The 24379-nt window shown below is 33.9% G+C and overlaps 1 protein-coding gene across 1 annotated transcript in view; it reads right to left on the reverse strand.

Moving 5' to 3' along the window:
• Positions 1-23340, reverse strand: part of LOC132758190 (uncharacterized) — a 59281-nt gene extending 35941 nt beyond the window's left edge. The window contains exons 1-3 of the mRNA XM_060749745.1: positions 23232-23340; positions 19213-19243; positions 2734-3775 (exon numbers count right to left, since the gene is read on the reverse strand). Coding sequence (XP_060605728.1) covers positions 2734-3745 — 1012 coding nt within the window. The 5' untranslated portion in view covers positions 3746-3775; positions 19213-19243; positions 23232-23340. The remainder of the gene's footprint in view (positions 1-2733; positions 3776-19212; positions 19244-23231) is intronic.
• Positions 23341-24379: the final 1039 nt, after the last annotated feature.

The following is a 24379-nucleotide window of genomic DNA, read 5'->3' on the forward strand; positions in this document are numbered from 1 at the left end:
GTATAATTTATAAATCACGATCCCGTTGACTTCTGACAGATACAAAAATCGCATTACGCTAATTACATTATGCATGCTTAAACATTAATAATTATAATACTTAAGTTATTGAGTGGAAACCGAAAGATGATGTCCGCTCGTCCCCCCACCGACAACTTCAACATAACAAAGACCAGTTTTCGTTAAAAAGCTGGTCAATAATAGGTCAGTGAATCCCCCGAGGCAAAAGGCTTTGATTTACAGGTCCACCAGACAATGCTTCATGTCAATTATCTAAGCTCTAGCTTTCTTGCGAGGCAGAAAACATTTTTTTCTCTTTATTGTTTACTTATATAAAGAACACTCTTGACCCTTGGTATTTAACCTTAAACAACATTGAAGAGGCTTACACTGTGTCACGACAAATATCTAAGCTCTAGCCTTTGAAACAGGAGGGTATAATTTTCCTTTAAAGTAATACTATATGTACATAACGGCAATCTATGACTCCCACGCCCCGGAAGGGCAAATTCTGACCGCAGGTCTATGATTAACTATGCTTTGTGGCGGTCTACTTCACAATTAACTAATACATATTACCAAATAGATTACATCAATTACCAAATATCAAAGACATAGGCCTCGTATTTTGAAAAAGAAGTTTTTGTTTATAAATTTGCAGTGTCTGGCTCCTTTTGTATATGACGAAAAGATATGCTGCATGCCAAATATCAAAGGTGTTCATTTCCAAAATAAGATTTAAGCTCCTATGATCTACGTTAACTAATGAATGCGGCCGTAAACTAAAATATAACTTTTGTGAAGTTTTGTCAAAATACATCGAGTAGTTTTGAAGTAGATGTTGTTTAAAAAAAATGAGGATAACGACAAACGACAGACACATTGTCACAAGAAAAGACCGCGACTAGTATAACACAACAGGAATGCATCCAGCAAAGTCCTAGTGACAAAAACGAATGGCATTCAAGTAAAGCTACACTGGAATCTAGATACCAGGTGGAATTGTATTGGAATGTGAATAGAAATGCCGTTCATTTGAAAATTTCTGTAAAGATGGAATTTCAGCGCAATTTAAATAGAATGCCTGTTCAGGTGGAATCCTAATGGAATCTTAATATCAATACCAGTTCAGCTGAAATTCTAGTGGAATTTGAATTAATAGTGCCAATTTATCAGAACCTTGACTGGAATTGTAATATCTAACACAAAGTAGATGCAACAAGTTGTTTTGACTTTTGTGTCTTTATGAGAAATTTAAACAATGTCCGTAACAGATCATTTATGCATAAGAAATAAGAATCAAAATAAAAGAGTTTATAATTCAAAAATATATTTCAATATCAAATAAGTTAATATTGATTGTAGGGTAATTAACAAAACAGAGGTTATAACCATTAATAAACTTAATAAAACAAGAGCCACCGGTAGCGGGGCAACGCTCAACTTGTTTCGTACTACTTACGACGAGGAATATTGTAGAGAAGAAAACTCTTAGAAAACCTAACTTCTTTGAACAAAAAATAATTTCATATTTGAACTTGACGATCAATGTCATTTAAAGGTCAAGGTCACATTTAAATTAATCTGTTTTATCTAAATATGTGATATTTTGTCTAAGAATTAATCAAATTCATAACAAAATAACCAAGAATGAGAGCTTAAGCACATTTCAATAACTTTTTATTGATAGTAAAGGCCAATGTAAGGTCAATGTCATTCTAAAAAATCGACAGGTCAGTTTTGTCCTATGTTAGCTTTAAATGTCCTTTAAAATACTGTTTTTAAGGCAGTTGTGCTCAAGTATGAAGATTATTCATTCATAAACAACAAAGATATTGCCAAGTACATCAAAAATTAAGAAGTATTAAACATTATGACCTTCAAAATCATATTTAATTGAGTCCACTTAAAGGTGTTGTCCAAAGAATTGTTGGGTTCAGGTATGAAGACAATTCATTCATAAATGACAAAGTTATAGCCAATAATATGAAAAACCTAGTAAATTTTTAACATTTGACCTTGAAAATCAGGGTCATTCATGAGAGGAGATCTATTCCAATATGGTCAAGTTAAAGGACTTGTCCAAATGGTTATTGTGTTCAAAGTTTAAGACAATCCATAAAACAAGAAAAGTAAAGAAAGTTTTCGGACGGCAACGGCACAAGCAACAGCACTGGCAACGAAAAAATCAATAGCTAAAAAGATTAAAAATAACCGAAATTTCATAATTATCGCAAATGTCATAATTTACATACATGTACTTTGATTACATTTATCAATTAAATTGGATATAAAAAAACAATGATTTTTTTAATAATCAAAATAATAAAACCACACTATTGAAGATATTATGCATACTATTAATAACCATTAGGTCTCTGGAATTCAAGTGGATTTTTGGTAGACTTGATCTGGTAATCCAGTGATGTTTTACTGGAATTCCAGTGAAGTTTGTCTGGAATTCTATCTTGAAGTCAAGTCGTATTTATCTGTAAATGATTTTATGTGGAATTCCAGTGGATTTTATTTGGAATTTCAGTGAAAATAAACTTGAAATTCCAGCGGTATTTGTCAAAGGTACAAATGGTTTTTAGTAAAACTTTCTTGATTTCAAGTCGAATCCCATTGATATTTCCATAGAATTCCACAAATAGTGAAAAGATACCAGGGGAACTATGGTGAAATTTGAGTTTAATCAATATAAAGGACTGAAGTTTAAAATTGTATATATACCTGACTTCATCAAGTCTTCAGAGCTAATTGATGGAAATGTCCCTTTAACCGGTTGTCTCCGAGTATCGATTTTCACAAATGCTACATCAACGGATGCCTTGCCTTCAGTGACTTTACCCATTTTATGAAATTTGAGTTCCCCACATCGTTTTGATTCTGTTTCTCCTATTCCTTCTTTAAAACTGGGTTGATTACATATTATTAAAGGAGTGTGGTTTTTTCTTAGATCTTCACCATCAAGAAAAATGTGTGCGCATGTCATTAAACACAGTCCGTGATTTTCATGTTCAATGAAACCTCCAATTGTTCCATAAACTTCTATATGGTTTGGACCTATTTCGCAGCCAATTTTCAAGTTTTGACAAAAATCACTTGGTTTTTTATTTCCATACATTTGGAAAACAGTTTCGCGTACATCAACTGGAAAGCCGTCTAACATTTTTGGAAAACAATCTTCATCTAAAGGAATGTACCCTTTAATGTGAACATAAAGGACAATGCAGTCTTCGCTTTTCATTGAATGTTTTCCACTTGGAAATCCAAAGGATTTTAAAGAACTTGCACAAATCATAATAAGGTTGCTATGTTGCTTTTGCAATGTGTTGGAATATTTCTTAATTACATCTTTTATTTCCTTATTTTTTTCATCATCAATATACGACTTTGTATTAAATTCATGTTTAAGAACCAACATGTCTTCATCGTTTGTTTCCATTTTTTGTCTCAAAACTATTTCAAAATCTTGGTCATAATTTATTTCTTTTGATGAGTCAACATGCTCATTTGTTTCCACAACAAATATAACATCATTTTTATCATTTTCTCTGTAGGATGGCCAGACCTTAACAATATTTTCAGATCCTGCTTGGATATCATGGCATATCTCTTTCGTTAATGTTATTGACTTCTTCTGAATGTATTCCATATTGTTGACATGCAGCTTGTAATGAATTTTTATTCCATTTGACATTTCCTTGCACCAATTCCCAGTAATCTTCTTCTGTTCCTTCATTAAACAACGGGGTGCTTTCAATCGAAGATTCTGCAGTATATAGAGAAATTTTGCTAATTGTTTAACCTTTATGAGCCATAAGATCATGCAAAAAGAAAACAAGAGCCGCCGCCTGGCATGGATCACGCTTGGCTTTGTTATTTTATTTTCAAAGTCGCAAGTCGCACACATCGGAGAAAGAATATTGTTGTAAAGAAATACTCTTAGAAAACATCATTTGCATGTAAAAAATAATATACCAAATTTCGTAATAGACCTTAACATTCAAGGTCATTCAAAGGTCCAGGTCACAGTTGAATAAATCATCATGTCAATGATTTTCATAGATATTATTTTGTTCAGGAATGAATCAAATTGATAAAAGAAATAGGAAAGTAATGACAACAGTAACTTAAGCTAATTTAAATAATTTGACCTAAATGGTACAAGCCAATTAAAGGTCAAGTCGTATCAAAATATTTCAACAGTCAGTTTTGTCATACGTGTTCTTTCTCTAAGTATAATTCAAATCTGTAATTAAATAACAAAATATTACAACATAAGCACATTTAAATAATTTAACCTCTTGGGTCAAAATCATTTAAAGGTCAAAATAATTCATCATGTTCTTTCTGTCGTATGTGTTCTTTTATAAAAAAAATCAATTTATTTGTACAAATTACAAAGTTATTTCAATTTTAACAAAGTACAATAAAATGCCCGTGACAGTCAATGTCAATCAGAGAAATTCAACATGTCTGTAACCGCCTCCATGGTCGAGGGATTAGAACCGATGATATCTAATCCAGTTACCTCTCTGGTGTGGGTTCATCCCCGGGAGATGCTTTGGTAGTTTAGCACGGACGAAGGAAGTCTAGTACTGGTGTAACTCTCCAGGAACGATGGTTAAGAAACTACCCGCCTATATGACTGAAATACTGCTAGGAAAAAGCGTAAAATGAAACAAACAAACAACATGTCTGTTTTGTAAAATGAGTTCTTCAATTCAATGATTTGACAATAACAGTTAAAGTCATAAAAACTCAAGATCATATTTGAACTATTAAATACTAGTATACGAGTATTCTATAAGGATTCTTTTTTTCTGAGTATAAATCCGTTAAAAAGAACAAAGTTATGATTATTTAAGCAAGTATTAATAATTTGACCTTGAAGTTCAATGTCAATTAATGTTCAAATTCATATTATAAAATTTTTTCAAAATAGATCTTTTGTCCAAGTATAATTGAAATCTGTAAATTTATAACCAATTTATCCTTAATCTTAATTAAATATTTAGCATTGACATCCAATGTAATTTAAAGGTCAATGTCATATTTAAAATACTAAACATTTTAGTTTCATTATCAGTGATCTTTTGTTCAAGTATAAAATCGAATCCATAAATGGATAGCGAAATTATTGCTAATTACAGCCTAACTAGCTACTTTTCGGTCTAAGTCCGTATGTGACTTCCTGTTACTTTTTCAGGGAATAATAGTAGAATTCTAATTGGTCCTTTAAAATATCAAATTTCACTTGTCATTCTAAAATTAGGTTGATAATACAAAAGATCTTAATGAAACGTACACAAGTGCAAATTATTACAGGAGGGCCATCATGGCTATAAATCGATCACCTGACCCATGGAACTCATCCGAACAATTTCCTAGACAAGCATTCTGACAAAGTTTGAAGATGATTGAGGCAAAAATATGACTGCTAGAGTGTTTACAAGGTTTTTCTATTTTAAGCTCAGGGACTGTGACCTAGTTTTTATCCGAGATGACCCATGTTTGAACTCATCCAAGCAATTACCAATTACCTAGACAAGCATCCTGACCAAGTTTGATGATTGAGTCAAAAATATTACAACTGGGGTGTTAACAAGGTTTTTCTATTCTAAGCTTCTGTGACCTAGTTTTTCAGCCGAGATGACCCATGTCCTAATCCATCCGAGCAATTACCTAGACAATCATCCTGACCAAGTTTGATGACAATTGAATAAAAAATGTGTGACCATTAGAGTGTTAACAATGTTTTTTTCTATTTTTAGCTCCTGTGACCTGTTTCTCATCCGAGATGACCCATGTTCGAACTATCAACTAGATAAGCATCCTGACTAAATTTGATGATGATTGAGGCAAAAATGCGACCGCTAGAGTGTTAACAACTAAATGTGAACGGACGACGGACGACGGACGACGGACAATCATAGATCCTAAAAGCTCACCCTGAGCATACTCAGGTTAGCTAAAAAGGCTTGGAATGGTCCACTTGACAATGTTTCAAGTTTAATACGAGGGTTGATCGATATATTCTGAACACACTCAATAAATAATTTTGTTCGAGGAAGGAAAATAAGTATCATTATATTTGACATTTATTCAATAATTTATCAATTTGATGTGTAAGTTTCAGATAGATAATCCGTAAGGAAGCTCATCAGTTTACCAATAATAATTACATCTAATTGCCTTGTTTAAAGAGAGTGATCAGCAATATTTTTAAGAAAGATAGTTCAGTCTTCTGAATGAAAATGATCACCATGTCATATCAAACTACCTATTAGAGAAATCAAACTTCAATCATTTAATTTCCATTGTGGTATGGCATTGATATTTTAAGCTCTAGTTGATACCTCTATAGATTGATGTGTTTTTAATCAACGACATCAATGATATCATAACTTAAAGATTTGAAAATTGTATATAATTAGCACTTGCCGGGGAGTGTTAAGTATGTCGATATTTAGATGAATATGTGGGATATTTTCCCAAGTTTAAAATAGCATTGTTATTTCAAACTAGCTATCAGAGTTAAAACAAATTTGACATAGTTAATATCTACTGATTACTGCGATTGTACGTGACGTACTATAATAAAGTTATTACAGCAAGTTACAGAAAAACTTAAACCATCAGTATTTTGACATTTAAAGTCAATGTTATTTAAATCCCAAGCTCAAATTAAGTTTCATCAGCTTGAAAGCCTAACCCAAGGATTGTCTTGTCCATTTATGATGACTATTTATCCATGTATAACAAAGCTATTAGCTACTTTAGTATGTCTTTGGTATATTTTGTGAGTTAAAAAATGATGCATAATTATATCAAACTTAAACTTTCTTAGTAAAAAACTCGACATATCGACTCGTATGTATTTTTGTTTCGCATTGTTATATGTCAAGTTTGTTAAAGTATGAATATAATGCATTGGTCAGGTAAAAAGTTACAGTCAATTATAGCAAACATCAGTGACATTAATGTCGTTTCCTTAAGAATGCTGTATCTAAGTAGGAACACAATCCATCTGTTAATAGCAAAGTAATAGCCAGTTTCATAGTAACATCGTTAATGAGAAAAAACAATAATTTGACCTTCAAGATCAAGGTCATTGATGAGGTATGGCCAAAGTCATTCTGGTAAACTTAAGAGACTATCCTAAAAGTTGTTGTGTTTAGGTTTGAATGTAATCCATTCAAAAATTACTGGGTTGTAGCAAAATCAACAAAAATCAAGCAATATTGACATTTAAATGAAGGTCAAGGTGAGTCTGGTGTACTCGAAGGTCTTGTCCACAGGGGTGTTTTTGGCAGGTATCAAGAACATATTCCTAGAAATAAAAGTTATTGAAGTCATTATCAATGTAAAAGTTTGCGGATGGCAACGAGTACGGAAATGCCAACATGACTATAGCAATAACTTTTACTTTCTTCAAAGACAACGCCGAGCTAAAAAAACAACAACAACGAAATAATAGCAAATTATAGCAAAGTTCACTTTATTTGACATTAACGATCAAGATAAAATTAAGGTCAACTTTAATTTATCTTCTTAAATGACTTGTCACAAGGATTGATGTGCACAGGTGTGAGGACAAGCAATTCATTTATTACAATGTTATGACCTAATTAAATGCGCAATTACAAGAAGTCGACCTTTAAAGTCAATGTTATTTATAGGTCAGGGTCAAAGCGAGTTGGATAATTTTAAGACATTGTCCTTAAGGAAGTCGTGCTCAGTCATGAAGACATATCATTCATATTTTCTTGATTTTCTTGATAAAGTTTAAACCAATTATAGCAAAAAGCAAGCAATCAGGTCATTGATGAGTGCCGGACGATTTCAAGTCTTCTTGAAGGTCTTGTCCAAAGAATTTTGTGTCTAAGTGTGAACACAATCATTATTTTTTAAAACAAAGTTATAGCTAATTAAAGCACAGCAAACTAGAAATATGTCCATAGGTTTCGGGTGCACCCACACGTCACTCTTGTCAGTGTACTACTAAAGGAAATGGAACACTTCCCTTATCCCTCAGTGGTTGGGGTTTAAAAATGTAATTAAATAATTCAACTGTTGATATCTTGATTTATCAAAATATTAAGAATTAAAAATTGCAATTTTTTTATCCTAATGTATGATTAAAAGAAAAGTGGCGCATGGCCGAGTGGTAAACGCGTCGGACTAGTAATCTAATTATCGCTAGCTGCATGTGTTCAAACCCAGTCAGAGGTAAGTCGTTGTTTCCTTGAGCAAGAAACTTTACACTCATTGCTCAGTACCGGTTGGTTCCAGGAACGGATTCGAAAGTGTATCTATAAGCTTATAGCTTCCTACACTGTTATGTATGCAACATATTACATGTATATAATTTATATCTGACCAGTTGGTATTTACAATATTATCATTGTTCTATTTTTAGAACATAAACTCATGCACGTGTATGTACTAGAACTTTCTTAACTGTTGTAGAAAACTCATGCATTATATTTAGATAGAAACTTCTGGAATGATCTTTATTATTGAAGTTGCTAGATTATGATTACTGTAGTAAATGGAAGACTATTCTAGAAACTTCTTAGCTTAATATATATAGAAGACATTTTTCTTTCGTATTACCTTTTTAAGTCATCAGTGATCTTTTAAGTCATCAGTTACCTTTTAAGTCATCAATATATTTGGAGTATTTTTCAACTTGGATATTACGTGATTTATTGGAGCTTGGATTATTTAAAAAAAGTTAAAATTATTCTTGTGCATTTTATTGTGGGAATTTATTCTAAAGTGTTCTTGGATTTAACTTGGATTTAAATGTGTTATTCACAAAGGATCATTCCAGGATCAGATAAGACATTTTAATTTTACATTTTTATTTGGACTTCAGGTATTTGTACACATAATTTGTTATTTTGATTTTCTTTAATAATTTTTCTGTAATAAATTTGTTATTGTTACAAGTTTGTTGCTGGATTTTCTTTCTCGTTACGCCTGGCTCGTAACAACACAATCAAATTAAAATAAATTCAGTATATAAACCAAAAGAAAATAAAATACAAGCGAACCGCTAGGTGCAGAACTCCACATGTCAAGTCAAACAACCTTCCTGTTAATTTTCATGACTCTAGGTCAAGCAATAACTCTATCAAAACTGAATTATTCAAATCCAAACTTCATGTGCACATTTCCATATGCTGATAAACATTCCTGTTCTGTTTGCTGAGTCTGTTTTTCAAGGTACACATGACACAACATTTTGAAACGCTTTTTACGTACTCAAATGCAATTAATCTACAAATTCTGAACGTATATACAAGCAAACACCAGGGTGCACAACTAAACTTTCTAACAAATATTTCTGAAAGTTTTATGACTCTAGGTAAAATACTTTTTGGACTACGCTCTACACAATATGAAAATTACAAAAGAAATCGGGCAATAATTCAAACAAAACTGAATGAATCCACACGCAAAATCCTAGGTGCACAGCTTGACGTGCAGATCAACATTCCTGTAAATTTTGATGATTCTAGCTCAAGCATTTTTAGAGGTACACATGTATGGAGAGCGTTCGTTGCCACACATCCAGGCATATAAAGGGTTCCTTTAAAATACTTTTGTAAACAACTAACTTTATATGGAACAACAGCAAATTTACATGTTCGTATCTTCCATTGTATGTTATCATGTGAATTATTCTCAATGTTTATATGTTAAATGTGACTTATAAGTCACCATGGCCGGATGTTATGTTAAATTATTAACTATCGTTTAAAATGGTGGTGTTGGCGGTTTTCACTACGGATTTTGGCAGTACGCCACATTGAATTTACTAGAGCACAATTCAGCCACCACAGCATTCCCAGACAGGCTGCAATGCTGTTACCCAGTACTAGTTGCCCTCACTTTTGCAATGAACTTATACCTTCTGTATACACGAGAGCAGAGGTACAGTGCGAATGACCATAAAAAGGATTTCATGATGAATCACAACGAAAGCTACCTGCATCGTCCGGGAATCGAACCAAGTACGTCCGATTCATAGTTTATTGCTCAACATTTTGAGCTCACCGGACGGTTCTATCGTTTATAGAGAAGAGGCGCCGTTTTTTTTTAACTACCCGTTGTTGATTTCCGTAATAAAAATTCGTAAATATTCGGTCAAAGGGGGTGGAACGTCATGCATGTCTTAAGATTATTTAACTTTGTGAATCTTCTTTTGTTTTATTAAACAAGTTACTGTGTACATGTGTTCTTGTAGCAGCAGCTCTGCAACTGGAAACAGAGCTTAAACTCTATATTCTGTATTCGAGTTAACATTTCATTTGTTTATTTATTTGTCTTGTCTCAGGCTGTAAGTCTTCAAACCTGCTTCTGTATTATATGCAACGGAAGAAACGAAAATATTTTGATTTTTTTCACGTAAGGTCAGGTGTTAAGATTTATATGTAAATTTGTTACCTTCGATTAAAGGATTGGATAAAGAAACATAATAGTTGCAGAACAGAACACGGATACAGCCAAAATAATAGGCATTGTCGCGAAGAACGCGATAATATTATTGTTTATTTTGATATTATCTGCCGGCTTGGCACTAAATTGTTGTGACCGCGTAACCGCCGGGTTTGTCACAAGCGGGTTTATGTTTAATTATATTTACATGATTTTCGTGATTTTTGCGTGCAATACGTGGTATATAAAAGGAATTGTTATCTTGTTTTTGTTAGTTCATTTAAGTTCGTTAAAAGTAAAAGATTACTATGTTAATAAATAAAAGAAATAAAAGTTTAAAGGAGGAAAAAGAGTTATTTTTATTCCAGCGTAGTAATGATTGCTACATTGATGGTCCCGCGAACCGGATAGAAAATCGAAAATAAATAAGTTCTAAAATATAGAATTAAATTCAAAAGGGTAAAAAATTGTCGGAAATTCATTCAGAGATTCAAAATGCCTAACATCACGTACCTGAAAGGTGTGCGGACTAGATATCTCAACATCTTAAAAACGGAAATTAATAATGCGCAAGAGATTTTGGAAAGTGATATTGATTTTAGTGACAAAGAGGAATATATTTATAGTGCGCTGTATTGAGAAAATGAATGTTTTCCGAGAAAAACTTGAAAATCAAACGGATAAATTGATATGTGTACTTAGTGAAAAAGATGACGTGTTGATAAAATCTATTCTTGATGAAGATTGCACAATTTGTAAAGGAGTTGTGGATATGTGTTTCTCTCTTAACAAATTGAAGGAGAAATTTATGGATTCAAAACTTAAAAGTGAAACAGTAAGTGCACATCAAATTTTAGAACTACAGCATGATATGCAAAATATTGTTGTTAGTCAAATGAAACAACAACAGGCAATTCTAGAAATGAACGAGACAAAAGAAGCAATGCGATCATCGGTAAAAATGCCAAAGTAAGACTTGCTATCATATAATGGTGATAAGCTTAAATGGTTAGAATTTTGGAACTCTCATGAGTGCCCAATACATAAGAATAAGTCGCTATCAAATATTGAGAAATTCACATATTTGAGAAATAAGCTGTACGGAGAGACAAAACGTACTGTAATGGGTCTCGCTCTTTCTGACGAAAATTACATGTTGGCACTTCATATTTGAAAGAACGTTTCGGGAATATACAAGAAGTGATTGATCTACATTACAATCAGATGATAAATTTAACTCCAGCGTATAACAGAGTTGAAAGTTTGAGGGAATTTTTCGACCAAGTTGAAAAACATCTTCGAAGTCTCGAAGTCCTGAATCAAAACATAAATCAGGATGTATTTGTTTCTATGATACGTTCAAAACTACCTCAAGAAGTTTTGCTTCAACTTGAAATGCATAAAGGAACAGAGGATAAATGGACAGTGGCAAATCTTCGCGATAAGTTCAAAGCTTATGTGAATGCTCGTGAGAAAGCGGAGCAAAAGCTACCATTCTCAGAATCACGGAGATATAAACAAATGAATTCTCCTAACCAGCAGAAGCAAAGACGTAAAGTTTTCTACGGAAACCAGAGTACACAGGACCATTCAGGTAAATCTTTAAGTTCAGCTGAAGCTCTGGTTACAAGTGAAGTAAGAAATGTTGCTGACAAGAAGTTTAAGAAATGCCGGTATTGTGATAAGAAACATTGGAGTGATGAGTGTCCTACTTTTCGCACGATTGCAGAACGAAAAGGAAAACTTATAGGAAGCTGTTTAAAGTGTCTTAAATTAGGTCACAATTCCGCTGAATGTAAAGGAAAAAAGAATTGTGTATACTGTGGTGGATTTAATGTGCACCATCGTAGTTTATGTCCTAAAAAGTTTAGATTAGGTGAATTTTGTGTTGTTAATCCTGAAATAACAGACTCATTGAACAACAATGAACTCCATGAAGAAAGTGTTCTTGTGTCCTGTGATGAAAGTGTTTTAATGCAAACAGCAAGAACGGAAGTAAAAAGTCCATTTGGGACTACGAGTGAAAATGCACGTATTCTGCTTGATTCGGGATCCCAAAGGACATATATTACAGAGTCTCTAGCGAGCAAACTTGGAGTAAAGAAATTAAAAGAAGAAGAAATAAAGTTAGTTACCTTTGGATCGGACAAACCTAAGGTAATTAAAACATATTCTACAAAAGTGTGCTTGAAACTTAGTACTGGCAAATACATTGAAATAAATGCCAATATTGTACCGGTAATTAGTGGAAACGTACAGAAAAAGTCAGCTAAATTATTTTCTGACGAACATATGAAACATTTGTTCACAAATTTGAACATGGCTGAAGACCTTTCATCAAATAAAGAGTCATCAAAAGTGGACTTATTACTAGGAAATGATTATTACCTAGATATTGTAATGTGTCAAAGAATGGAAGTAAAACCAGGACTTTATCTTCTGGCTTCAAAGCTTGGTTGGATACTTACAGGCCGAATACAGGAAACAAGTGTATATGAAAATGAAACAAATATGCTTATTCTTACGCATGGATCAAATGCATGTGTAAGCACCACAAATGTGTTTGCTAGTTAGTGTTGATTCAGTTGTTCAAACCAAACCAGAGTTGGAAGACTTTTGGAAGATCGAATCGTTGGGAATTACAGACAATCAAGATAATAGAAATGATGAAATTGCTTTAAATAAATTTAAAGATACATTAAGATATGAGAACGGAATGTATCAAGTAACATGGCCTTGGAAAGAAGAAACTCCAGAACTGCCAGAAAACAGTGAGATTGCATTGGATCGATTGAAATCAAATATAGCAAGAATGAAAAACAAACCAGAAATGTTGAAAAAAATATAATGATGTGATACAAAACAAAACCAACATAGTAAATGTGTAATCGAAAAAATAGATAGAAGTTCGATGATTGATTTAGACCAAACTAGATCGTTACACGATTTATTCTCGATCAACTAGATCTTCTACTTGATCACTATATGATCACTTCTCGACCGCTTATCTACTCGATCGCTACTCGAATTTTTTGACATGTCAAAAAAATGCGGATAGGAATCCCGAGCCATGCCGACAAAGGTAGACCGATCCGACCACCCCCGTTCACGCATGCAGACAGAGCTAGACCGGTACCCGATTGCTTGATCGTGCTTGATCGAGTTGATCTGATCGGCGGTGAGAACACAGCATAAAAGTTATAAAAAGACCGATTGTCAGTAGTGATAATGTTCAAGAATTCAGATTTTGTCGTGTTCCATTTGGTATAATATCAAGCCCATTTTTGTTAGGTGCCTCTCTTCAGAGCCATCTAGAATCATACAACATCAACATTGCTGACAAAATTAAAGGTGATATCTACGTTGATAACGTAATTACAGGTACAAATACATGGGAAGAAGCATATGATTTGTACAAGACTAGTAAGTGAATTTTTGCTAATGCCTCTATGAATCCGAGAGAATGGGCATCAAATAATTCTCATTTAACTGAAATGATTCCAACAACAGACCAAACAAAAAGTATCTCTATCAAAGTACTCGGACATACATGGGATCAGAAAAACGACACACTTACTCTAAATGAATCATCTGTGTCGTTTGATAAAAGCATTTTGACAAAACGTATGATTTTAAAACAGATTGCATATGTTTTCGATCCTCTAGGATTGTTGTGTCCAGTTGTGCTGGAAGGAAAGATCCTTCTGCCATCAATATGGAAGAAAAAATATTATTGGGATGATTTAATAGAGGATGATGACATTTTAGTCAAATGTGAAAAGTGATATAAAATCGATTTCTGATTTTAAAATACCTCGATCCGTTTCACTGCAGAAATACGACGAAGATACCGAATACAGATTGTTGTGTTTTGTGATGATACGGCAAAAGCATATGCTACAGCAATTATTTACATCAGAAAAGCAAATTAGAAACAAAAGTTGATTTAGTGTTTGCTAAAAGTAGGCTTGCGCCTTTGAAAGAAAAAACTATCCCAAGGTTAGAATTAATGGCAGTTTTGATAGGAGTACGCTGTTTGAAATTCGTGAGTAATCAGCTACAGTTAAACATCAAAGAAAAATACTTATGGAAAGATTCTAAGCGTGTTCTTCACTGGATCCAAAGAAAGAAAGAATTACCAGTGTTTGTAAAAAACAGAATTAGTGAGATAAAATCAGACGAAGGTATAAAATTTGTTAGGCAACTAAAACCCAGCAGATATAGCATCAATAGGCTGTTCGGTAAAAACAATTAGCGATTGCGAACTGTGATGGCATGGTCCATTATGGTTACAAGAGCCAGAAGACATGTGGATAAGTTTTAACAATGATAGTGATATTTGTGATTACTATGAAAACGACAATTCTGAAAAAGTTATGACTGTTCTGAAAAGGAAAAAAATGACTTAGGTGTTTTTTCGTAACCTTTTGAAATTGACATTGCAAAGTTTTCTTCACTTACAAAACTGTTAAGAGTGACAACACTAGCTGCTAGATTTATACGAAAACTACTCATATTGCCTTGCGAAAGTAAAAGCTTGAAATACGTTGATTTAATCCCAAGTCATCCCAAGTCAGGACGGAAATGTACGCTCAGCAATGGTACCATCGGTAAAAGTGCTTAAACGTCCACTCAAACTATTATTTGCTTTTGAAATGTCCTCAACTATCAATCATACATTAACTCAAAGTACTGAAAATGATAAAATAGATAAATACGAGCAAATATCTCGCCCGCCCCGCAAAGCAGCAGAAATTGCTAAAATCTTGATCAAAAAGCAATTAAATTGCTTACGATTAAGAGTCGTTTAAAAAATGTCATGTGTAATGTAAAAAACGTATATCTCGGCGAAGCATACTTAAGAAATAATATATCCCAAACTGTGATTTTATTGCTCAATAACATCACTGTTTGGAGTTCGGATGCGGGGAATTATATCACGAGGGCGTAGCCCGAGTGATATAATGATGCGCATCCGAACGACAAACAGTGATGTTATCAAGCAATAAAATCACCGATTTGGATATATTATTTCGATTCTAACACGACATCAACAAACAAAAGCTGCCGTACATGATAATTAGCTAAATGGCGAATGATTTGTTTCCGTACTTATTGTCAGCGCGTCACATTTTTAGTGGTTACGTCGCGTGTCTAAATATAGAAAGTCAAACAGTGATTTTATAGCATAATAACACACACTTTCGGTTCTTCTATGTTCAATAGGAAAAAATGCGGGTCGTGTTAGAATTGTCGATAAAACATTAGCCATGAAATTCACGTGCAAATTTTTTGACGGCGGAGCATTGTATTAGAGTGAAAACTACAACATGAAATTCACGTGAAATAGATAAATACAGAATCCCTAAAGAAAGCCCGACACGGCAAAATTGAAAATGTTGCAGGCTCGGTTTGATTGAGCCTGTTCATGGACGGTACTGGCAATTGCAAGTTACCGTCCACGCCCCCTAGCACTGGCTTAAGCAGAATTCAACATTTTAACGTGAAATAGTAAAATTTTGAATTTAGAAACATCCGCAGATGTGTTCATGCGGCGAAGTAGTAAATTTGAAAGATTTGCACGACATTTTATAAGCATAATTCAATAAGAACTGAATCATTATGCTTGTGTCAATTGACCAAAAAGGAAGTAAAAAAAAGAAAAAAATGCCTTTGTGATATTGCGATACCTGCAATAAAAGTTATAAAAATATAAGAAATTTGAAAAGGCATATCAAAGAAAAGCATACAATCTTAGAATATTGGAACTGTGTAGAAAAAGATTGTTCGTCAAGATTTATTAGAAGAAGTTACCTCAGCAAACATTTGATTTTAAAGCATAAATATGGAGCAGACTTGGCAAGGGATGCAGCATTACGTGCAAATAGAGGAGTTTTAAAGGAGAGTGAATATTATTTAGACGTGAGCGAAGATAAAATTATCTTTAGTTTGTTAGCAGAAAGAGATGGAAATCAAGATGAAATACAGTTTGCTAACACAATATTGGATTTTGACCTGACTCTTCTGCAAAATGAGGGACATTTAACCAGTAATAATGAAGATGAAGAAAAACACAAAGAGTGTGGAATACCTAATGAAGAAAATTAAATGCAAGCAGAAGATTACGATGAGAGAGAATGTGAAATAAACGTAAATGATATGGAAAATAAGAAACGAGATGAAACAAATGATAATAGCTTGGTAGAAGATGACAACGGCGGCGAACTTGACTATAATGATTGTGAACAGGAAAGTGATTACATTAATACGCAGCAAAGAAGTGAAGAAAGTGATCATGATTTTATTCGTGATAACGTGAGTGCTACATATGATATAAATGACGTAAGTTCAAAAGACGAAAACAACAACGACTATGAAATTGATGTTTGTGATTACCAGTATAGTGATATAAGTGTTGAGGATGATGTAGTGGTTTTAAGCAGTGATGTCTGCACATGGAAACATTGACAACGAATGCACAGATGTAGTGCCGTCAAAGGCTACAACAAGGACTCAAACTTTGAAATTAACATTTACAAAGACGACGTCATACATTGGACAAAATGAAATTGTGACACACATGAGTGCCGATCAAGAATACTATCATAATGATGATTTTGATTAACAATAAACTTTGGCCGGGAGTGTCGCGATGAACGCGATAATAGAATTGTTTGTTTTGTTATTATCCGCCGGCTTGGCATTAAAATTGTGACCTCCGGGTATTTGTTGTAACCGCCGGGTTTGTCACCGGCGGGTTTATGTTTAATTATATTTAAATGATTTTTTAGTGATTTTAAGTGCAATACGTGGTATACAAAAGGAATTGTTATCTTGTTTCTGTTAGTTCATTTTAGTTCGTTAAAAGTAAAGGATTATTATGTTAAAAAATAAAAGAAATAAAAGTGTAAAGGAAGAAAAAAAGTAATTTTAATTCCAGCGTAGTAAATATTGCTACAGGCATACACATTCGCATTTCCTAAAGTAGTTTCAAAAGAAACACTTAAGAAAGTTTACAATTCTTGAATTTTGACAATGGAAGCCCATCATTCACATAACACAATATTTCGGAACGGTTTTTACTAAGTTAAGGGCAATAACTATACAAATCGTAACAAATATACAAGCAAACCCTTAAGATGAAAACCTTAACATGCTTCCAAGCATACCTCTAATGTTTCATGCGTCCAGGTCAAATACATTTTGAACTACGCTTGCAATTTTGACAGTTAATACATGTCAAGTGCGTAACTCTAACAAAACTGAATAAATCCACAAACGCAATATACCAGGTGTACATCTTGACTATTAAAAATTTAGAAATTAAAAATTGAAAATTTCCTACTTAGTCAAGGGCAATAACTCTACAAATGCTTAATTAATCCACAAGCAATACACAGATGAATAATTGCACAAACACAAGATGCGTAGCTTGTATGTGTATGTATGTAGTTTATGCTACATGAAGGTCCATCCGCCCTTTCAGGCACAAAATGCAGCTTTCGCTGTCGAGTACGGACCCCGGACATGTCACCAGTCATGCCCAAAAAGAGTTAATTTTGAAGCACAAAGCGCCTCCTTGCAATATTCACGGAGTATTAGCCAAATATATTTTGAGCCAGAAGTAGGTCACTGTTTGGCGATTAATGAGAACCTAAATGTACAGTAACCAACAATATGAAAGGGTAGCTAGTCCTGATAAGGGTTTTTGGCACCCTAGCACACCATCCTTGTCGACTCAGAGCCTACTTTGTAGGGCCACTCCCCTCTGCTTGAGTCAGGACACCGGCAGTTATTTTCATGCAAGCTCAGTCGTGCCGCCTTAAACGTTACCCCGAGCTGTAAAAAGCATGCAAACTTGCCGTCTTACACTAGCATTGGTTCTTCAATCATCTATCAATGCAATGTGTCCTCTCAACGACGTACACGTACCGAGGGGAAGAGAGAAGACTGAATGCGTAGCTTCACATGCTGATCATTATTCATGTAAAATAAAACCGGAAACAAAGTTTGTTGAATCTGGCTCAAGCACATTTAGAGGTACACATGATACAAATTTTTACTCACTCAATGATGGAAAATTCGACAAAATAATTAATATATCCTCGCGCAAAAACCCAGGTGCACAATCTCAAATGTTGACCAACATTTCTCTAAAGTTCCATGACTTTTTGTCAAGTACTTTTCCCTACGTACGTCACAAGTTGAACCTTGAAATATTCTACTCAATGGCAAAAAACTCTACAAATGTTGATAAAATCAACAGGTGAAACCCCAGATGCACAACAACATATGCTGATACATTTCTGTAAAGTTTCATGACTCTGGTATAATACTTTTAAGGCTACGAAAGAAAAATAGTTGATGATTGCAAATTTTAACTAAGTCAGGGGCAATAACTCCAAAAGTACTGAAATGAATCGACACACGAATTCCAATGTGCAGAGCTTCACATGCTGACCAACATTTCTATAAGATTCGTGACTTCAAATCTATTATTGTTTGGCTACGGGCGACCTAAGTTGAAAATTGTCAAGGACAAAGCGAGATTAATCCAAACGCGAAACCCTAGGTACACAACTTCACATGCTGATCAACATTTCTGTAAAGTTTCATGACTTTTTATAGTTTTGACACATGAGGGTGGGATGCATGGACGGACAGACTTGGGCAAATCTTGATGCACCCACCTAGAGTGGGGCACACTATTTCTTAACTTAAGAGGAAAATCTAAGGAGAAAAGAAGTCTTCATTTACCTGAAACTTTCCTTGATCCACTTGGCAACCCCTGTGGAAAGAATAAGAGATAAAATTAAGATATTTAGAATGGTTGTTAATGAAACATTTTAGTGTTGTTTTTTTCAAATTGTAAAGCAATTAGTATTTATTCATTGAAAATGATATATCCGGCCAATATTCTCGTCAAAAACATTTTTTTTAATTTCCCATTCACTTCGTTATGGACTGAACCTGCTAAAATATTGTAGGGAGATATATAACTTGAGAAGGTCGTGATATTTCGTTAAGTGGAATTTCCTTGCTATTTAAAAATATTAAACTTACAAATCAAAGTTAATCAAATATGTATAAATGCAAGACTATGACTTTGAACTCAGTCCCCAACATCCATCTAAACTAAGGGACCATTTGTTTACATTTTATTCTTTACACCCGTGACCTTGAACTTGATTCAAGTTACATTGTATTTAAAGCTTCACTTAAAGCCAATTTCAATTCCAAATATGGGAGATATCATATTAAACTAATGATCTTACAACGAGACTTTTAAGATAAATACAACTTGCCGGAATAGGCTATCAATACCTGGTCATTATTTTATAAAAGGGGAAATAACTGGGGAAAATGAATGGCACAATTATATAACTTGGCAAAAGCTTTTCCTTTGTATTGATATTCAAACTTGTAAACTATGAAGTCATTAATTCAGTAAAACTTAAGATATGTCCAACTTGCCGGTTACGGTTAACCATATCCATTTTCGAAAAATGAAAGCAATACTTAAAAAACTTGGCAAGATCATGTACTTTGTATAGAAAAGTGTAAAAGGCAAGAAACCATTGGTACTGTTATGATATATCAAACTTGCAGGTTAAGGTTAACCCTTACAGACAGACAGACGGACGAATTAATTACTATATCCCGGGGAAAATGTTCGGGTTTTGTTCTTGACAAAAATTTAGCCTTAAAATAGCATAGACCAATGATTAAGAATATAAAACAAACATGAAAAGGTGAGTTTCATTTGAATTTTTAAACTGATATACTTTCAAGACATGCTCCGGACAAACATTTATTATAAAAAAAAATAACAAAGGACAGTAGCTAGAAAATATTAAAGTAGAAATGTATTTTTCATGAATAAGATTTAACAACCTATGAAATAGATATCTCAAAAGGTTAACAAGATATGTAAAACGTGAAAGACCACTATCGGCCATGTGGCTAGGTAAATGTGACTGACTTTTGACTAAGTGACCAAACAATCAATAGAGGTTATCTACTGGCCATGACAAGTCACTGGATCATTGGAACCATAAAGGTTGTGTGCAGCAATTTTACGACAAAGTTATCACAAATCTTACCAAATATTAATGCAGAAAATTTATTAATCCTGTAGGCCTTTTTAAAACAATTTGATATATTACATTAGACTTTGAAATGTGTATACCAAGAAAATTTTAGTTGAATAAAAAATATTAACCAAGGCAACTTCAGGTGTTGTGTTATTTGTCCGAAAACATGTTTACGTTAAAGGTCAATGTGACTTTAACATTTGACTCTTAAATCAATAGGGGTTATCTCCAGGCAAAGACCAATGCACCTGTGAAGGTTGAAGGTAAAGGTCGAGATATTGATCAGAAACCGTTTTTACCTATAAGGTCAATGTGATCTTGACCTCCGACCTCAAAAATCCATTGAGGTCAAACTCTGATCAAAAGCAATGCATTTGTGAAGTTTGGTGGTCAAAGGTTCATTGGTTGTCCATTGATAACTGTTGAAACTATTTTAACATACAAGGTCAATCCGTTTTTACCTACAAGGTCAATTGACCTTGACCTTTGACACCTTGACCCTAAAATAAAAGGGTCACCTACTTTCCAAGACCAATGCACCTAAGAAGTTTAAGGGTCAACAGTCAGTTGGTTCTCAAGTTATTGATCGGAGACTGTTATTACCTACAAGGTCAATATGACCTTGACTTTTGACCCTTTGACCCCAGATTCAATAGGGCCATTTACTTGCCATTTACTTGCCAAGACCAACGCACCCTCGAAGTTTGCAGGCGAACATCCAATGGCTTGTCAAGTTTTTAATCGAAACCCGTTTTTACCTACGACGTCATGTGACCTTGATCTTTGACCCCTTTAAACACAAAATCAATAGGGGTTATTTACTGGTCATGACCAATGTCATTTCCAATTTTGAAGTTCCTATACCCAAGCGTTCTTTAGTTATTGATAAGAAACCATTTGGTCGACGGACCGACAGACCGACCAACCTACCAACCGACAAACAGACAAATGCAAAGCAAAAAACGCCCCTTATAAAGGTTTTGACAGAGATGTGAGTATTATAGAAATGCATATAGAAGATATTATCTAGGCAATATCCGGACAATATCTGTAAATTTTATCATCTCTAGTGACCTTGATCTTGCAAATATTAACCTTAAATACACGTGTCACACTTTTAGCCATGATAGTTATGATTTGTGTTACAATCCATCAATAAATGATGACTAAATGGTCCCGTACACATCTTCTGTTTTCCCTTAACTTTGACCACTCTATGTCACCTTGAGTTTGGTAGCAGGGACCTGAATAATGGTGAACATTTGTGCAAAGTTACATTAACACCCCCCCCCCCCCGATGAATGTAGAAGTTTTGCTCCGAACAAGCATTTTTCAATAACCTCTAAGCGTGACCTTAACTTTTAATCTAGAGAACTGGTTAATGCGCATTGCAATGCTTTTCATAGTGGTGAACATATGAGTTTCATTAAAAGTCCAATAATTATGCTGGAGAAATGCTCTGGATAAAATCTCTATATTTTATCATCTTTAGTGAACTTGACCTAGCATATATTAATCTAAATTACATATTTCAGACCTGCATTCATGATAATGGCCATTTGTGCTTCATTCCCTAAATAAATGATGACTAAATGGTCCGAATAAACATTTTCATATCTTTGACCCTTTAAACTTTGACCCTTATATGTGACCTTGACTTGGCCACAGGGACCTTTTTTTGCACGCGACATACCACTTCACTTTAGTTAACATTTGTAATTGAGAAGTTCGGTTATATTGAAATATTTCCATGCATGTAGAAGTTTTGCTCCGGACAAGCGTTTTTCAATGTCCTCTAAGTGTGACCTTGACCTTTGACCTGAAGACCTGGTTTATGTGCTTAACACTACTTCTATAGTTGTGAACATAGCATTCACGAAGTTAGGCATAAACTGGTATTGCAACATTTTTGTACATAAGTATACAAATTAAAGACAAAATAAACTAATTTTGTTATTTAAATCATTGAATATCTTATAATTTTGTTATAAAGTCCTTCATATACTCGAAGCGATTAAAATTCGGCAACTCACAATGAAAAACGTAGAACAACAAAATCAGTCAGCATGGTGTAGAGCTGAAGATATCATTAACAAGAAATCTGGTGACTCTGATGGTCTCCAGTTTAGCCACTTCCGATGTTTCTTGACAATGTATTTATCACGAATCTTGACTTATAAATTACTATATTTTTGGGAATAAAAACTTCATAATAATATTTTTTCTAAAAGGCGCAAAATGTGTTTTGGTTCTACCTATGTTATTTCTAGAATGAGAACACATATATAACGCCCATAAATGATTGATACATTTCTAACTGAAGTTCGACAACACGTTTCAAGGTCGTTGACTTATAACTAATGGTCCCTCACGGACTCTGGAATTTTTGATAGCTTTCAGAACGTTGGTGGTTCTACTCAAGTGCCCGTTCGTTCCTGAAATAATGCACGTAGGGGCACCTGACGTCTTCCTCCGCCACGCCTTTCTCCGTCTTCCTCCACCATTACAGTTGGAAAGTCACTATATTACCTCTACTGTTTTGGTAGGACGTATAACCCAACAAAATGAAATAAACAAACAAAGACAGGCAAATAAAAGAGTAACTGGAAGCTATTGCTACACATAGACAATGCAGATGACTGAGTAAGTTATATAAGTATATGCGAAAAGTTAAAAACGAACCTTTATCGGTAACTTTGAAATTGAAGGTTTGCTAGCAGCAGAAGCCCATTTTTGAAAATCTGATATTGCTTTTGTACTAGCATTAGTGATATTAGATAAAGCATCTTCGGTTATCCTACAAATATGAGAGATACCTTCACTTGTCTGGCTTTCAATATCGTTTTGTGCTTCGGATATGTCTTTTAATGCCATTTTCTCGACATTGTTTATTTCAGATATATAGTCATCTTTTTCGGATGTAGCATCATTTTTTCCGGATATACCAGTGTCTTGCATTCCCTGTGTCTCTGATGAAATGTAAGATATGGCAACCCTTTTCCCGACAGTTAGTTTTTGCTTTAAAATTAGGCCAGTGTTTTCACAAATAGCTAAGGTGGTATCCTTAAATTCATCAACATCTAGTTTTGATTTATCCCGTACAGTTAATGATTTCTCATCATGTTTACGCAATTCTGCTGTACTTTCGTCAAGTTCGGTTAACGCCTTATTCCTGTTCTCAAGAAGTGACACTTTGTCTCCCCGGCTTTTATGTATTGTGTTGTTTTTCAACTGTAAAGCAAAAGGCATATATGAGAGTTATATGCACATCAACTATTTGCTTACAAATCATTGTGTTTGATGTGCCTAGTTTTACAATTGAATAGAACCGTATATACACCATGGTCCGCTTGAGATAGGAAGGTAAATATGTAAAAATACTGATTTCGAAAATGCTACGTTCATTTACTATAGGATTCACATGCAATACATTATTTATGTCGTTTGTCCTGCTATAAAAACTGCATTTTCCGGAAAAAAGCTTCCTACAATGTGTTTTTACTTCTAACAACGATTTCCAGCTTAACATAGGGTAGAGTCGACAATCATATTCTCTTTACACTTTAAAAATTATCATTCGAGCTTTAAATGATAACAATTTTATACAGTTTTTGAAGCCAATCTCTTGCAATTTTGGTTATTCTTTATATTTAGCTCTTTTGAATGATTCAATTATGTATAAACATTGTACAACTTAATGATTTTATGTTTTAAGTTTGAAAACATTATTGAATTTGTCAATGGAAGGTCCCATTATATCGCTATGACTTTCTTGTATGTATATTTTAAAGTTATATTTTGTCCTTACAAATTTATCAATTTTATCCATT

This window comes from Ruditapes philippinarum, unplaced genomic scaffold, assembly GCF_026571515.1.
Source record: "Ruditapes philippinarum isolate M1 unplaced genomic scaffold, ASM2657151v2 ctg165_1_1_1_1, whole genome shotgun sequence".
Classification (NCBI taxonomy): Eukaryota; Metazoa; Mollusca; class Bivalvia; order Venerida; family Veneridae; genus Ruditapes; species Ruditapes philippinarum.